This window comes from Oryx dammah, unplaced genomic scaffold (genome assembly GCF_014754425.2).
Source record: "Oryx dammah isolate SB20612 unplaced genomic scaffold, SCBI_Odam_1.1 HiC_scaffold_21, whole genome shotgun sequence".
Taxonomy (NCBI): Eukaryota; Metazoa; Chordata; class Mammalia; order Artiodactyla; family Bovidae; genus Oryx; species Oryx dammah.
In genome coordinates, this window is record NW_024070205.1 from 14,223,883 (window position 1) to 14,243,115 (window position 19,233).

The 19,233-nt window shown below is 40.2% G+C and overlaps 1 protein-coding gene across 1 annotated transcript in view; it reads right to left on the reverse strand.

Moving 5' to 3' along the window:
- HMCN1 (hemicentin 1) overlaps positions 1 to 16,567 on the reverse strand; it is a 551,984-nt gene extending 535,417 nt beyond the window's left edge. Inside the window, exon 1 of the mRNA XM_040263800.1 lies at positions 15,931 to 16,567. Within this exon, the coding sequence (XP_040119734.1) occupies positions 15,931 to 16,198 (268 nt within the window). The 5' untranslated portion in view covers positions 16,199 to 16,567. The remainder of the gene's footprint in view (positions 1 to 15,930) is intronic.
- Positions 16,568 to 19,233: the final 2,666 nt, after the last annotated feature.

Below are 19,233 nucleotides of genomic sequence, written 5' to 3' on the forward strand. Positions count from 1 at the left end.
TTCTGAATGTTGAGTTTTAAGCCAACTTTTTCACTCTCCTCTTTTCACTTTCATCAAGAGGCTCTTTAGTTCTTTGCTTTCTTCCATAAGGGAAGTATCATCTGCATATCTGAGGTTATTGATATTTCTCCTGGCAATCTTGATTCCAGCTTGTGCTTCATCCAGCCCAGCATTTCTCATGATGTACTCTGCATATAACTTAAATAAGCAGGGTGACAATATACAGCCTTGACATACTCCTTTTCCTATTTGAAACCAGTCTGTTGTTCCATGTCCAGTTCTAACTGTTGCTTCTTGACCTGCATACAGATTTCTCAAGAGGCAGGTGAGGTGGACTGGTATTCCCATCTCTTTCAGAATTTTCCACAGTTTGTCGTGATCCACATAGTCAAAGGCTTTGGCATAGTCAATAAAGCAGAAATAGATGTTTTTCTGGAACTCTCGTGCTTTCTCAGTGATCCAACGGATGTTGGCAATTTGATCTCTGATTCCTCTGCCTTTTCTAAATCCAGCTTGAACATCTGGAAGTGCACAGTTCACGTATTGCTGAAGCCTGGCTTGGAGAATTTTGAGCATTACTTTGCTAGCATGTGAGATGAGTGCAACTGTGTGGTAGTTTGAGCATTCTTTGGCATTGCCTTTCTTTGGGATTGGAATGAAAATTGACCTTTTCCTGTCCTGTGGCCACTGCTGAGTTTTCCAAATTTGCTGGCATATTGAGTGCAGCACTTTCACAGCATCATCTTTCAGGATTTGAAAGAGTGGGCCAATAATCCAAAATGGCAGAAGTCCTTATCAAAAAGGGAAAATTAACACAGCAGAGAGGCCACCCTGTGAACATGAAGAGAGAGATCTGTACATCTACAAGCCAAAGAACCCCAATGATCACCAGCGAAGCACCCTCAGCCAAGAGAGACACATGAAGCAGATTCTTCCCCACAACCTTCAGTGGAAACAGCCCTGCCAACATCTTAACCGCAGGTCTCTAGGCTCCACAACTGTGAGACAGCAGATTTCTGTTGCTCAAACCACCCAGTGTGTGGCACTTTATTATGGCAGCCCTCACAAATCAACACGGTGCCCCCTTGGCCATACCTTCCCGGGCACATCTCCTTAATTTTACACATTTCTCAAAACAGACGAAAGTGGCAAAAAATAACTTGTAGAAAGCTATTCTTTTTCAGGAAATTTGCCACATAACGCAAAGTCCATACAAGCCTCAGTTGCCTCATATGTAAAATAAAGTTAACATCAATTTTGAGAACGATGTATCTAGTTCCTGGTCCATGGTAATGACTCAAAACTAAGATGGTAGCTGTGACTATTAGAAGTAAAAATGGTGCCACTAAGACATGTGAGCTGAAGTGTTTCCTCAAGAGTCCCTGCCAACCAGGTTGTCTGCAACAGATGACTTCACCAGGCTCCAACTCTCACCAGCCTGAGTAGGTATCTTAAATTTATATCCAAGTCTCAGATAATGCAGGCTTCTCTGGTGGCTCAGAAGTAAAGAATCCACCTGCCAACACAGGAGACACAGGTTTAATCCCTGGGTTGGAAAGATCCCCTGGAGAAGGAATTGGCAACCCACTCCAATATTATTGCCTGGGAAATCCCATGGACAGAGGAGTCTAGCAGGCTACGGTCCATAGGACTGCAAAGAGTCGGACATGATTTAGGGATTAAACAAGTCAGACGTTGCAACCAAAGTATCCCATGTTGCTTTATATCACCGTCAACTGTGGTCACTGTCCCAAAAGCAAACCATTTTACTTCCCTCTTCCTCTCATTCCCTGTTTCCTCTCTCCTGACCCATTCATTCACATCCTATTTCCTCACATATCCTATGGCTTCCAAACCATCTTCACATAGTGAAACTCACTCAGTCATGTCCAATTCTTTGCGACCCCATGGACTGTAACCTGCCAGGCTCCTCTGTCCACAGGATTCTCCAGGCCAGAATACTGGAGTGGGTAGCCATTCCCTTCTCCAGGGGATCTTCCCGACCCAGGTCTCCCACTTTGCAGGTGGATTCTTTGTGGTCTGAACCACCAGGGAAGCCCTCTGCACAGTAACTCCCCATCTAATTCCCACTTTAGCTGAAATAAGGTTTTTCACCATTGATGCCCTCTCCCTCACAGACTTCCTGAGTAGAGTCCACTCATTCTCCAGCACCCGAGGTCAGAAGAGGAGGGTCATCATTTTATCCACACCCAATATGTCATTCCTCTACCTTCAGAAAAAACATCTTCCATTTTGGGGTGTATGCCACCTGACACCCTCTAATCTTCTTCATCATTGTTGGCAGCCACATGAAGACTTCTGAATAATTGTTATTAAATACAAACTTGATGCCTGACTCACTGTCTTCCTTACTTTAAGCTCTGTTATTTTCCAGATTATGGTAACATCCATAATATATTCCATAGACTCAAGTTCCTTGATATCAATTCCATAATCTTCATTTCTACTCAAGCTGAACTGTATGATCAATCACTCTGGCTATTCTTACCAATTAATCCCAAATTCCTTGTTATATATTGTGCTTCACAAGCAAAATCTCAACTCTTGTCAGTCAATACATCCAGATTTGACTCTATGATTCATCTCTTCAGTCTCTCTTATTCATTTTTAATTGGAGGATAATTATTGTACAATATTGGATTGGTTTCTGCCACATATCAACATGAATCAGCCAGACGAATACAGATGTCGCCTCCCTCTTGTTTAACTTATATGCAGAATACATTATGTGAAATGCTGGACTGGATGAAGCACAAGTTGGAATCAAGATTGCCGGGAGAAATATCAATAACCTCAGATATGCAGATGACACCACCCTTATGGCAGAAAGCAAAGAGAAACTAAAGAGCCTCTTGATGAAAGTGAAAGAGGAGAGTGAAAAAGTTGGCTTAAAGCTCAACATTCAAAAACTAAGATCACAGCATCTGGTCCCATCACTTCATAGGAAAAAGATGGGAAAACAATGGAAACAATGACAGACTTTATTTTCTTGGGCTCCAAAATCACTGCAGATGGTGCATCCATGAAATTAAAAGATGCTTGCTCCTTGGAATAAAAGCTATGACCAACCTAAACAGCATATTAAAAAGTAGAGACATTTCTTGGCTGACAAAGATCTGTCTAGTCAAAGCTATGGTTTTCCCAGTAGTCATGTGTGGATGTAAGTTGGACCATAAAGAAAGCTGAGTGCTGGAGAATCGATGCTTTTGAACTGTGGTGTTGGAGAAGACTCCTGAGAGTTCCTTGGACTGCAAGGAGATCCAACCAGTCCATCCTAAAGGAAATCAGTCCTAAATATTCATTGGAAAGATTGATGCTAAAGCTCCAATACTTTGGCTACCTGATGCAAAGAACTGACTCATTAGAAAAGACCCTGATGCTGGAAAAGGCTGAAGGCAGGAAGCAAAGAGGTCGACAGAGAATGAGGTGGTTGGATGGCATCACCGACTTAATAGACGTGAGTCTGAGCAAGTTCCGGGAGTTGGTGATGGACAGGGAAGCATGGCATGCTGCTATCTATTGGGTCGCAAAGAGTCCGACATGACTGAGTGACTGAACTGAACTGATTCTTCTCAAACATACCCTATTTCTTTAGCCACACCTGCTCAATGAAATCCAAGTCCTAGATGAAACAAAAGATAAAACTCAGCAATTATACCCAGGTTGCAAGTTGCTGAGAGGTGCTGGAGAAAATCACCCAGGTAGGCAGCATACAAGCACTACAAACTCATCTTTTGAACGACAGCTCATCCTGGTTTGACACTGTCTCTGTGTCCATAGATACCCTGTACCTCTCAAACTCTACCAGTTTTCTAAAATCTCACTTAACCCTTCTGCCAGTTCCCTCCTCTCATCAAATGACCCTCCTTTTCCTTTAAGAAAAGAAAGAGTCCATCAGACAAGAAGTCATCCAACATCCTGCATCTTCACCTACCACCTTGACCATGACCGTACCTATCAGTGGTCCACTTGGCTCCTATCACACTGAGCCCAAGGTCTTCTCCTCCTTTGGAGGAGAACAACCAATCCTACTTTGCATCCTATCTCCTCTTGCTTTCTCAAAGTACTGGTTTTATAAATCACCTGTTCTCTCTGGCATATTTTATCTCTTCTATTCTACTGACTCTCTTCTAGCAGCATTTAAATATTCTTTCCTGTCTCCCACCTTAAAAGAACATGTTCTTTCTCAAGTCCAATAACAAATGATTATTGAGAATTTATTGTGTGAAAGGGATTGTGCTAAGTTTTGGACATCTAGTATTTCAATCCTCACATCAGCCTTACAAAGCAGATAATACTATCCCCAGTTACTGATAGTGAAGCACAGATAAGAGCACACAAAAAGTACTTGGTGGAGCCCATTTTCCAAGCCAGGCATCAGATGCCAGAACCTATGCTATAAACCACGATGTTATGTTTCTTGACAGAAACATACTGCATTCGTTAGCTCCATTTTCTTACCCATCATTTCAGCCTCCTGGCTCCACAACTCCTACAAAACAGTCTATTTTAATGTAGCCTTTTGGTTTAGCCTTTACTTTCAGTAACCTTATAAACGGATAGAGCTGACAACTTCTCCTGCTTAAAACTAACAACTTTTCAGATTTCCAAACATTGCTCATTCTTATTTCTCTTCCTATTTACCTGGACTCTCCTTTCCAGAATCTTTTATTTTTTTTCCCTTCTGTCTTTTAAATATTTCTTTGTTTGGCTGGGTGGGGAGAGTAGCATATGGGATCTAGTTCCCTGACCAGGGATCAAATCTAAGCCCCCTGCATTGCTAACACAGGAGTATTAGCTACTGGACCACCAGGGAAGTTCCTCCCTTTTGTCTTTTAAATGCTGTGTTTGCCATAGTTCTTGCCTGTCTCCCTTCTTCACTCAATCTACATGCTCTCTTTAGATGATCTCATTCATTCCAATGGCTTTAGCTGTCATCTGCATAAGTTTCAAGTGGACAGAACCATTACTTGGCACTATTCACACTAACACTGACAGCTGGAAATGCTGAGGGGTAATACCTGGAGATTGACAGGCCACCCAAACAGATCCACACAGGGAGACATTTACTTTCATAAAATCACCATCAACCAATATCTGGCTCACAGACTTGCAAACTCAGAAACTTCTAACTTGACACTCTCAGACTGTTTTAAACAATAGAGACAGATGTATAAAGCTGGTGTGCCAAATTCTGAGTTACCAACGAGGACTATAACTGTCTGGTGAATCTGATGTATATGCCAATGTGATCAGAACATTCTCTTCCCATAAGTAAAATTCATGAGGTTAAAAATTACTGGGAGGCTGTTTAGTGAGGGACCAAAACAAGGAGCGCTAATAGTATGATCCAAATATGTAATGACATCATTACGTGTTTATAAAGATAAACAGTCTACCACCACAGCGGGAACACTGCTCATGATGGAATAGTTATTTAAGCATAGAATGAACACTCTGAACCTTAGATACAATTTGGCAAAAAAAAAAAAAAAAAAAGTCTGGTTTATGGGCAGTGCATCTGAAGAGACATTTTTCCAAAGACATACAGATGGATACAGATGGTCAAAAGGTAAATGAAAACTACTCAACATCATTAATCATTAATCATCAGGGAAACGCAAATCACACCCACAGTGAGTTATCACTTCACACCTGTCAGAACGGCTATGATCAAAAAGACAAAAAAATAAAGTGTTGGTGAGGATATGGAGAAAGGGGAACCTTTCTGCACTATTGGTGAGAATATAAATTGGTGCAATCACTATGGAAAACAATGTGGAGGTCCCTCAAAAAATTAAAAACAGTTCTACCATAAGATCCAGCAGCGCCACAGCTGGGTATTTATTGAAAGAAAACAAAAACACTAACATGGAAAGATACATGAACTGCCAAGTTCAAGGCACCATTATTTACAGCAGCCAAGATATGGAAGCAACCGAAGTGTCCATTTATGGATGAATGGAAAAAGAAAATGTGACGTGCATACACATACACAGAGAGAGAGAGAGAGAGAGAAAGGACTATTATTCAGTCGTAAAAAAGGAAACCTTGCCATTTGCAACCAAATGGATGGACCTTGACAGGTTTATGCTAAGTGAAATCAGACAAAGACAAATACTGTATGTTCTCACTGATATGTGGACGCTAAAAAATTTTTTTTAAACGCTGATACAGAGAATAGATTGGTGGTTGTCAGGGGCAGAGGGTAGGCAAAATGAGAGAAGGGGGTCAAAGGTACAAACATGCAGTTATAAAATAAGTAAGTCATGGGGCTGTAATGTACAACATGGTGACTACAGTCAAGACTGTATTGTATATGTGAAAGTTTCTAAGAGTAAATCTTAAAAGTTCTCATCACAGGAAAAAGCATTTTGTAACATGTATGGTCACAGACACTGACTTATCACGGTGATCATATCAAGACAGACAAATATCAAACCATCATACTGTGCAATTGAAACCAATATCATGTCAATTACACAATTTTTTTTAACAAAAATAACTTGGTTGTACAATGTCTAAGTCTGCTTCTGTGACTTTTTCATTATTGACCTCGACACTTTTGGTTGAGACTTTATTTTGGACAAGTTAATGTATAAGGAACTGATAAGCAAGACTCCCATCCTGAGAGTAACAGTGTCTCTTAAAGCTAACTTTACATATCTTTTCTCTTTAATCATATGCCAATTTCATATTTTAATCTACAAAAGGCAATATTTCCCTTTTCTCCATGTTTTAAAGGCCGAGTCCACTCTTTTGGACTTTATTAATAACTCTGAAATCCATAGCCTTTTTCCTATGCCCGAGTCACCTCAATTCTCCTCCCTGAATTGCTATGATGGCCTCAGGTTTTCTCTCTGAGCTCTCAGGATTGCCTTGTTCCAATCTGTCCAAAAGATAAGGATTTAAAATGAAAACCCAAACATGTCACTTCCAGGATCCTGAAAGCTTTCAGGAGGAAATCCAAACTCCTTAATATTTTTGTCAAACTGCTTTTACTCATGTACTTTCTCCAGGTAACACTTCTAGAAAACCTTTGCTAACCATCACCCTCTTGAATGCAGTATCAAGGACACTGCTCTCAGCTCACACAATTCCCTATGTTTATTTTTCCACATAAAATGATTCACAGTTTATAATATTGTTATTTCTCTAGCCCTTCTCCCTAAAGACTATTAACATCTTGTAAGTTATGCCCCATCTTTGAATCAAAGGCACCTAGCATGGTCCTTGACAAATGGTAACTTTATTACCCCTAATTATAGGCAAGCAGAGTCATAAAGCTTACTAAGAATGGTTATTGTTTGACCAAAAACAAGCTATACATAAAATCAAATTCTGATTTACTATCAATCAATTAAAGGGCTATTTCTCAACTTAATATGAAAAAAAAACCACCTTTCATCCTTCAGGAGTCAAAGATGATGTTTTAAAATAGAAACATCTCCAACACATTTAACATATTTGATATATCAAGATTCAGTCCCTCTACTTCGAGACAAAGTTTTCACTGTGCACACTATCTCTGTATCCTCAGAAAACAACCAGTGATATGGGATCTAGACACTCAGGTTAAAATAGTCTATCATCCTAGGAAACAAAGTTATCATTGTCTAACGAAAATCTCTCACTCTTAAATTTTAGTTCATTTCCTTTAGGTTTCTGTTGGACTTAAATCCTTTTCCTCATGAAAACCCTTCTTCCTGTAGGATCTGCCAAAGACAGAGGGAGACTCATAGTTTCTTGGCTCCTTTTTTTTTTTTTTTAATATGTTGAAACTGAAAACATTCAATTTGAAGTTTAGTTCATGTAAATTTGTATAGGTTTTCAAGGTCTCAATGTGCAATATTTTCCTTGTAAAAATCTTTCTATTCTTTCATTCAGAAAAAAATTCTAAAGGAATATTTTCATTACAAAAGTCTTAGAGTGTTCTTTAACACTGTGTAGGTCCTGCAGAACCATACAAAGTCATTGAGAGTTCAAAACTTTTATTACTATGAAACACAAGTGAAGAGATATGTAATGCTGCTAATTCTCCCAATGAATCAAGTCCTTGCCACTTTGAGTCTCTCTGCAGTCCATTATCATTCATTAAATTATGATCACTAAAACCATCAACTCAGGTAATAATCTAGCAATGCACTGGTTTTTATAGGTAAAGAAACAGAAGTCTGGCAAGGTTAAATGATTTGCTTAAATGACAAGAATAAGGAAGAGAACACAAATCTTCACTTCCAAATTGGAGACTCTTCTACATTGCATTTGCATTTTGTAAGATGTTGGGTGAATTATTTATCAAAACTAGTTTCAATTTTAGTTTCAAGAACAAAACAATATTTCCAGTAGTTGGAAAAAGCAATATAATTCCAAACATTTCCAATTCCGCTACTGCCATTCTCTTTTAAATTCTCTCTAAACAGGCTTTCCTTTCCAACATTTCTTGGTGAGACATCAATAATATCCACATTGCTAAATAGATTAGCCAATCCTCAGGCCTCTTATTAACTAACCAATTAGTGCTTCTTCCTTGAAAGTTTTCCTCTCTTGACTTCCAGTTACACTCTTCTCTCTCTTTCTTCAGTTTCTTAGGCTGCTTTGTTCTTTTATTCTTGTCTCTAACTGCTCAACGTTGGAGGATGCCAGAACTGGGTCCTCAGACCTTCACTGATTCTTCATCTAACAGGTCCTTCAGTGGTCCCACCTAGCCTCACCCTGATTATCATCGTATACACACCTTCTGATCTCAAATTTATGTTTCTGACCCAGACCTCTCCCCTGAACTCTAATCTTATATATCCAACTGCCTTTGTACCATCTCCACTTGGATAACAAAGTCATCTCAAACTTAACCGTATAGCCAAAAATAAAGACCTCAGTCTCCCGCTGTTCCTCAAACCTTCTCATGGTTCCTCTTCTCCATCTCAGTAAATCACTACACTATGCTTCCACTCACTTAGGCCAAATCCTCAGAATCTGTCTTGCCTACTATCATTTGTCTCTCACATCTAATTCATCACTAAATCCTTTTGGTCTCTTCTCCAAAATATATATAGAATCCAACTATTTCTCAAACTTTTCACAGCTACCAACTTCACCCAAGATATATCACCCTCTTCTGCACCTGGCTCTGATGACTCGGGGGGGCTGTGTCACTGCGTCCCACAAGACACCTTCTATATTAAGGCCACTCTTTCAAGACCAGGAGACATAACTGATATACTTTACATATAGAAACAAACACAAAGAGTTAGGCAAAAGCAGGAGACAAATGAATACCTTCCAAACATAAGACAAAAACCCCAGAAAAGAACTCACCAAAACACTAACAGCAATTTACCAGGTAAATAGTTAAAAGTCATAAATAAGCTTAACAATCTTGGAAGAAGAATGGATGAACTCAGTGAGCTTCAACAAAGAGAAAATATTAAAAAGAATCAGTCAAAACTGAAGAAACAATGAAATGAAAAATACACTAAAAGAAATCAACAGTAGAATGGAGGATACAGAGAACAGATCAGTGATCTGGAAGACAGAGTAGTGGAAATCTCCCAATTCAACAGCAAAAAGAAAGAGAATAAGAAAAAGATACAGTTTAGGATACCTCTAAGACAACATCAAGCATAGTAACATTCACACTACAGGAGCTCCAGAAGAAGGAAGAGAAAGGATATTTGAAGAAATTGAAGAAATAATTGAAGAATTTGAAGAAATAATAACTGAAAACTCATCTAACTTGGCAAAGGAAACAGACACCTAAGTCCAGGAAGCACCAAGAGTCCCAAACAAGATGAACCCAGAGAGACCCATATAAAGATATATTACACTTAAAATGCCAAATGTTAAAAAAAAAAAAAAAAAAGAATCTTAAAAGCAGCAAGAGATAAACACCTAGCTACATACAAGGGAATCCTGTAAGACCATCAGTTAATTTTCAGCAGAAACTGTATAAGCCAGAAGAAACTGGCACTATATATATATGTATATATATATATACACACACACTATATATATACTATATATACTATATATATAGTGCCAGTTTCTTCTGGCTTGTACTATATATATATATATATATATATATATATATATATACACACACACACTGAAGAAAAACAGCTTACAATCAAGAATACTGTACCTGGCAAGGTTATCATTCATAATTGAAGAAAAGAAAAAGAGTTTCCCAGAAAAGCACAAGCTAAAAGGAGCTCATTCCCACTAAACTGGCCTTACAAAAAAGTATTAAAGGGACTTCTTTAACTAGAAAAGACCAAAACCAAACCAAGCAAAATAAAACAAATTATTAAAGGAAAAAAATCACTGATAAAAGCAAACATATAGCAAAGGTTCAACCATCTATGGAGAAGGCAATGGCACCCCACTCCAGTACTCTTGCCTGGAAAATCCCATGGATGGAGGAGCCTGGAAGGCTGCAGTCCATGGGGTCACTAAGAGTCAGACACGACTGAGTGACTTCACTTTCACTTTTCACTTTCATGCACTGGAGAAGGAAATGGCAACCCACTCCAGGGTTCTTCCCTGGAGAATCCCAGGGACGGGGGAGCCTGGTGGGCTGCCATCTATGGGGTCACACAGAGTCAGACATGACTGAAGTGACTTAGCAGCAGCAACCATCTATAAAACTAGCATGAAGGTCAAAAGACAAAATAAAAATCATTGATATTTAAAATAATCAGTCAAGCAATATACAGAATAAAAAGATATGAATATGACCTCAAAAGTATAAAATGTTGAGAATGGAGAAATAAAAATTTAGTGCTTTCAGAATGTACTTGAACTTAAGTGACTAATTGCTTGTTATATTTACATAGGTTGTTACATACAAACCTCGTGGTAACCACAAACACAAAATTGATACTAGAAACACAAAAATAAAGAGAAAGAAATATAAACACACACACAGACCGAAAAAAAAAAAGGTCATCAAATCACAAGGGAAGAGAACAAAAGAAGGAAAGAAGGAACAGAGGACAACTAAGAAAAATAACCAGAAAACAACTAACAAAATGGCAGTAAGTACAACCTATGACTAATTACTCTAAATGCAAACTGACTAAGTGCTCCAGTCAAAAGACATAGGGTGGCTGAATGGATTTTTTAAAGCCTGTATCTACACTGCCTGCAAAAGACTCACTTCAGTTGTAAAAACATAGATTAAAAGTGAAGGAATGAAACAAAGATATTCCACACAAACAAACAAAATGAATTGTTGGAGTAGCAATAAGAATATTAGACAAAACAGGCTTTAAAACAAAGAAGAATGTTACATAATTATAAAGGGACCAATCCAATAAAAGGATAATACTTATAATATGCACCCAACAGAGATAAACCTAAATATAAAACATTAACAGACATAAAGGGACAAATTGAGAGTAATACAATAATAATAAAGGACTGGAACATACTATTTGCATCAATGACTAGCTCATCCAAACAGAAAATCAATAAGAAAAAGTTGGCCTTAAATGACACAGTAGACCAGATGGACATAATAGACTATAGAACATTCCATCCCCAAACAGCAAAATACAAATTCTTTTCATGTACACATGGAACATTCTCCAGAGGTTAGGGGTGGGACTGAAAGTTCCAACCCTCTAATCGCAGAGATGAGTCTCCTGGCAGTGAGCCCTCATTCTTCAGTGGAGTCCAAAAGTCACCTCATTAATACAACAGAAAATATCTTTATGGTTCTCATCAATTAGGAAATTTCAAGAGTTTTAAGAGTTGCATGCCAGAAAAGGTGACAAAGATCAAATATTTATTTCATATTACAAATCACAGTATCACATATGTCCACACAGGAAATTGCCCACAAATAGTTATAGAAGTATTATTCATACTAGCCAAAAAGTGGAAACAACTCAAATATCCATTATCGATTAAAAGATAAACTATAAATAAACCATATCTATAAAATGGATTATTATTTGGCTATAAAAATGAATTACTGATATATGCTATGATGTGGATAAATCTTAAAAACATTATGCTAAAGTGAAAGAAGTCAGTCAAAAAAAGATAATATATGATTCCACTCATATGAAAGTCTAGAATAGGAAAATCCACAGAGACAAAAAGTAAATTAGTAGCTGCTTAGGCCTGGGAGGAGGATAATATGGGGAGGGGGTGGGGGTGAGAGGACGGATACATAAAAAGGCACAGGGTGTCTCTTTAAAGAGAGGAAGATATTCCAAACTTGACTGAGGTATGGTTGCTATATCCATATCACTGCTGACAGGGACTGCAGTCATGAAATTAAAAGACGCTTGGTCCCTGGAAGGAAAGCTATGACAAACCTAGACAGCTTATTAAAGAGCAGAGACATCACTTTGCTGACAAAGGTCCATCCAGTCAAAACTACAGTTTTTCCAGTAGTCATGGATGTAAGAGGTGGGACCAGAAAGAAGGCTGAGAACAAAAGAACAGATGCTTTTGAACTGTGGTGCTAGAGAAGACTCTTGAGATGCGCTTGCACTACAAGAACTTCAAACCAGTCAATCCTGAAGGAAAGCTTCGTGTTAGCCACTTGATGCGAGAGCCGACTCATTGGAAAACACCACCCTGATGCTGGGAAAGACTGAAGGCAAAGGAGAAGGGGGCGCTAGAGGATGAGATGGTTAGATAGCATCACTAAATCAATGGACATGGGTTTGAGCAAACTCTGGGAGATAGTGAAGGACAGGAAAGCCTGGCGTGCTTAAGTTCATGAGGTCGTAAAGAGTTAGACATAACCTAGTGACTGAACAACAATAACAATCTCCGAATATAATCACAGAATTGTATGTTTTAAATGAGTGATTATATAGTAAGGTCAATAAAGCTATTAAAAATTAATACATTAAATGCGATCATGAAAGTGGAAAACCCATCTTAAGCAGAGGTAGCATCAAAAAGTTGTCTTGACTTGCGATGACCCCGGTGCTCTGTGGAACTTCCTCCTGCCATGGGTTACGCTGCTCCTCCTCTAACACTAGCTTCCTACATTTTTCTGAGTGATTTTATTACCACCTTGTCAACTTGTTGACTTATTCCTCTTGTATGTCTATGTGAAAGTGTTAGTTGCTCAGTCATTCCGACTCTTGGCAACTGCATGGACTGTAGCCTGCCAGGCTCCTCTCAGTTCATGGGATTTCCCAGGCAAGAATACTAGAGTAGGCTGCCATTCCCTTCTCCAGAGGATTGTCTCAACCCAGGGACCGAACCTGGGTCTCCTGCATTGCAGGCAGATTCTTTAATGTCCGAGCCACCTACACTCCCATGTATTTTCATTTTTACCCCCACCTCAAAATATACAGCTTGCCCCCCACTATTATGCAGAGGCCCAAAGCAATCATGTGAAGGCCTTAAGGGCTCTGTCAAATGCCTGAGACTATATCCCAAATCGTATTCATTACTTCATCTAGCTAACTTCAACCGCAGATGTCAAAGCACTTTGAATAGCTATAAGCAAAGTTATTAATATAATTATATTAAATTACACACATCACTTATTTGCTTGTCAGTTGTATCAGGGACTGTGAAAAACTACCACGTGTAAAATAGTCATAAAACGTTACCGCTGGAAGTGACCTTAGAGATGTTCAAATCTAATTCTGCAATTTTATAATTGAGATAATGGATACAAAAATGTAAACAGACTTTTCCAAGGTCACTCAGTAAGCCAGTAAATCTCCATTCAAGGCCCTTTCTGTCCACTGGTGATTCCAAGTTGATAACCAACCAGAAGTACAAGGGAATCAAAAACTCTTAATTATTGTACACACAGACAAACAGAAAATGACATACAAAGATAATATTACAATCCATTATTGTGAGTTAGTAAACTAAAGGTTATTAGTATGTTTTAATTTCTATTCTCATCTTTAAATTCAAAAACACTTTGAATCACAATGAAACTAGAATAGCTTTTGCTGAATTATACAATTAATTTTATGGAGCCAATTTAAGTTAATCATTTTCTCTTATTATTTAATTCAAAATAACTAATTTATTAGTCATTTTTTATTAGCATCCTGTTTCCCCTAGTTTGAATCGTGATTGCCAAAATAAAGGAAAGTCAACTACAACAAATTTTCCTATTTGGTAACAATTGGAAGGGAGCACACCACAATAAAATTTATTCCAATAATTTTTTTCATATCATATCAAAATAAATATCATGATGATCTAGTTTCCATTTATGACTTGAGGCAGTTTTTTGAGTTCTCTTTACAGCAACATCATTTCATAAGAGCTTTTTGGAGGAAAGCAAACTGTGGTGTCACAGAAAAGAATTTTTACTTTACGTTTTGCCAACATCAGATTCATTCCTATAGAAGAAACATATTTAGCCTATTCCAAGCTTACAAAAAGTCTTGGTCTGCATCACAATTGGCATCTTCAGTTCAGTTCAGTCGCTCAATCGTGTCCGACTCTTTGCGACCCCATGAATCGCAGCACGCCAGGCCTCCCTGTCCATCACCAACTCCCGGAATTCACTCAAACTCATGTCCATCGAGTCAGTGATGCCATCCAGCCATCTCATCCTCTGTCGTCCCCTTCTCCTCCTGCCCCCAATCCCTCCCAGCATCAGGGTCTTTTCCAATGAGTCAACTCTTAACATTTAACAAATTAAAACACTGTAACACATGAGGTGTCTCACTGAGACAGCTAACACAGTAAATGATCATTCTTTATTCAAACATTAAAATTTTTATTTGTAATCAATATTGAATTTACTAAGGTTATATGCATAGCACAGAGGAGGACAGGTTATTGTTTTCATCATTTGAAGGACAAACAAAAATCCCAGAGTTCTTTTTCCCTCTAAACTCCTCCCCCTGCCAATTCTTTAATAGCTGAAACCTGCCACATTTAAAACCAAGTAATAATTTGAACTCTCACATGCTTGTCAAAAGCACAAGGAAAGAATTTGAGATTCTCAATATCAAGTTTTCATTGTGAAGTGGCTGTGTCAAAGTCTTCTAGTGAAAAAAGAATTTCAATAAAAATGTGAGAGAACAGTGGGGGAGGACTTCAAGAAACCACTCACTGCTTTATTTCTTTGACTGAGCAGTGAGTTGTGCTAATAAAACTCAGGTGGATGCTAGACAGCCAGCCCCAGGGCTCCCCAGGCAATGCTACCCTCACATTGACAATGAGGGCTCCTATGAGCCTCACAGAAAGGTGCCACATTAAAGAGAAACTGAAAAAAGTAAAGAGGATCAAATTACCGTTCAGCAGCTGAAACCCATGGCTTTAGGGCAAAAAAATAAAGTGACTGTACTTCAACTACCTTTAAAGAGCACCGCCATACCAAATTACCTGCATTTCTACTGGAAGAGAGGAGGACCCATTTATTACCATCTGTGAGCCGAACTAATGATGATCTGGTGCGACGATCAGTAGATTCAATTAACAAATGAATGGCTTATTTTCATCTCTTCAGTTCATTAGTAATTATTGCTTACAAGCTTCCCTGTGTCTCACACAACAGGTTTTTCTCCCCCTAACTTGAGGGTTATCTTGAGAATGCTCTCAAGTTGGGTGTTAGCTGTTAAAGTACTGCTGCTGAATACCCAATGTACCACTTTGCCTTAAACATTCTTTAGTTTCAAATTTTTTAAGTTAATTAACTCTAATTTTGATATCATTGCTCTGATTTTCATAATTCCACGCTTTCCAGGTTTGGGTACCGCTGTGCAAGCACCCCAAACAAGCCATCTCCATGGCTGAGACATGAGCAGGTATCAGGGAGCAAACCCAGATGTAGGCGAGCAATTCTTTGTTACAACTGTATTCAGCTACACATTTAAAATGGTTCTGAAACTTACACGCAATTTCGAGGCATAAGAAACAACGTAATCATAAGGAATAACAAAGAATAAGTATTTCCCTTACCTGGGTCGTGGAAAGGCACCAAAGCAAAGTTGAAAAGAGGTCTCTTAGGTCTTTTCAAAGACGTCTCCAAAATTTTGGAAGCCCCCTCGATCACCTGAACTAGATCATCATACATGGAACCAGTCACATCAAACACAAAAGCCAAGGTGGAGGCCCCCTCGGGAATTTCTTCTGCCTCGACCTCCGACTGGGGGATTGCATCCTGCGCTCGGGAAGGATAAAGAAGAGCGAGCAGGAATATGGTGTGCATCATGTCCCAGGAAATCATTCTTTTTTTTTTTTTTCTTTTTTTCCTGGAGCGCCCAAGCACTCTGCTGAGCCCTCCGCAACAGGCAGCGGGTTTCCTCTCGGGGCAATTTATTCGACTCCAGAAACCTCTCTGAACTTGCCAAAAGTTGGGGGCTGAGAATCAGATGGCAACTAGCACCGAACCCGAAATCCCTGCACGGGGCCGGGCAGGAAAAGATGCGGCAGCCTTCGTCTGGACGCAGACTCCTTCGGGACGGCCGAGTGCCCGCGGCCCGGGCGGCGTGTGGCTGAGTGCGGGCGGCGCGCCCGGCCCATGCCCCGGGGACTGCTCCGAGCCAGCAGAGCCGCGCAGAGTTCGCTGCCCTCGCCGCCGCCGCCGCTCTCCGCCCGGACCAGCCGCCGCGTCTCCCAACTTTCCACTGCGCGCCGCCCGCCCGCTAGCGGGCCGGGGAGGGGAAGACGGGCTCGGCCTCGCCTCCTGATTGGTCGAGGGGACGCCCCCCAACCCCACCTCCGCCTGGCTCTGGGGCCCCGCCTCCTAGAGGGCAACTTCTCCCCACGGAGTCGTGGGTGAACTGAGTACCAGGGAAGCGCTCCCGGGGTCCCCTCCGCGCCCACCCGCGCGGCGCCTCCCCTCCAAAACCCCGGGGTAAACAATGGCTTGCAAGAATGTGTGGCGAGGTCCCGAACCGAGGGACACTGCGCTAACCCAGTGCACAAAGGGGACTGCCTTTTTTTTTTTTTCCCTACGATGCAAAACGCTGCTTCAGACACCTCTTTCATAATACCCCCCGCCCGCCCCCAAGAAGCCAAGACCACCCTCTTGCGCAGCCCAGCTTCCCGTCCTCAGCCCTCAACCCAGCCGGGAGGGGGAGCTGGAACGGTCCTCCCGGCTGGGCTGCAGCCACATTATCACTCTGATCTCCTCGGGTACTGTGGGGCTTTGGTGGGGAGGGAGGGAGGAGAGAGCTGAACCGGCCAGAAACAGGAGGACAGGGAAAAGGGTTGTGGAGGGAAACAAGATCGAGACAGCGGGGCCTGGGTAGTCACTGAGTGTAGATGGAAAAGGTGGTGGGAGTCAAAGCAGTCGGGTGTGAGGAGTACCGGATGGAGGCTCAGCACACCGGATGGGAGGACGAGAGGCCAAGGAAAAGGGAGGGGGAGAGACACCGGGAGAGACACCGTCTGAGGAGAAAACTGATTTTTCGTTAAATTTCACTATCAAGATTCATGCTTGCCGAGCAACATAAATCCTCCCCTCAGCACAGTGAGGCAGAATAATATCATCTCATAGTTCCTCCCGTAGAACACCCGTGTGCCCAGCCTCAGCCAAAGACCCATTACAAAGGGGTTCCCCTCTGTGGCATTTTCTTGCTGATAAGTGAGGAAACCTCGCCCTGAAAAACAGTACAGCGTTTTTCCGTCTTGTCATTATTACATACATTTTGGTACCAGTAACAGATAAGAAGGTGGACAAAGAAAGTCAACCATAAGCTGAAGGTTCTTTGCCTCTTTTTAATAAAAATGTATTCACATCCTGCCAAAGGAGCTGCTATCCGGATCCTGGCATTTAAAGAGGGGCCAGCAGGCATCTTGATCCTGTTGGAATGTGTGTTAGACCACCCATCCAACAGCGAGGCAGCCTCAGGAAGAGCCTGCTCCCCTGAGCCTCTTAGACTTTAATCTGCAACTGTCTTCCCTTTCAGACCCAGCGACTCTGGAACCTGAGTTTATGATACCTATAAGTCATGTCATTTAAAGGAAGCAGCCTAGCCATTTGGGCTGAGTGAGAATATGAGAAGAAAGGAGGAAAGTATTTCCTAAGTAGTATTTAGAAAATGCTATTTGAGTAACCTATTCCTTTGTTTATCTTAAAGGGATTGCATTCTAAGTCAGAGACTTCACTGAGACCTGAGCTTTTCCAGGTGTTCAGGGGAGGTGGTAGAGCTTGCTGATTAAGACTTCTGGGTCAGATAATCTGGGTGCAATGCCCAGCTGTGACCCTTAATTATGGTGTATCTTCAGAAGTTACCTACCTCTTCATGCCTTTGTTGATTCAGCTGTAAATGGAAATAATGATAGAAGCGACCTAATAAGGATTCAGTGATCTATCTTGGAAATTGTTTCATGTACACTTGAAAAAAATGTTGTTTGGTGGGAATTCTCCATAAATGTCAATTAGTTTGATAATGTTGTTTGAATCTTCTGTATTCTTACTGATTTCTGCCTTCCTAACAGAACAAGCGGAATCAAAATATGACTTAATTGTGGATTTGTCAGTTTCCTCTGGTCCTTTTATGAGATTTTGGTTCATGCATTTTGAAGCCTGTAATTATATGCATAAATACTTACGATTATTATGTCAGCTTGATTAATTGATATGTTTATCATTGTGAAGTTACATTCATTATCCCTGGTAATATTTACTGTGGAATATGCTTTGTCTAATATTAATATAGCACTCCGGTTTTGATTAGTGTTTTAGCATGATATATAACTTCCCATCCCATCACTTTTAACTTATTTGTGTATATTAAAATGTGTTTTCTGTAGTCACCTTAACATTGGGTCTTGCTTTTTTTATGCAAACAATCTCAGCCTTTTATTGAGCTCTTTAGAGCTCATACTGTTTCCATTCAGTATGATTATGGATATGGTTGGGTTGAAATCTATCATCTTGCTATTTGTTTTTTATATGTTCTTCTGTTCTTTTTTCTTTTTTCCCATTTTTCTGCCTTCTTTTGGGTTGATTGAATGTTTTTTATGATTCCATTTTATCTCTATTGCTAGCTTATTAGCTATAACTATTTTATTTTAGTGGTTGCTATAGTATTTATCCTGGAGGAGGATTTGGCAATCCATTCCAGTATTCTTGCCTGGAGGGCTACAGTCCATGGGGCCGCGAAGAGTCAGACAGGACTGAATGACTAAGCAAATAGTGTTTATAACTGGGCTTCCCCAGTGACTCAGTAGTAAAGAATCTGCCTGCAACCAGGAGACATGGGTTCAATTCCTGGGTTGGGAAGATCCCCTGGAGAAAGACTTGGCAATCCA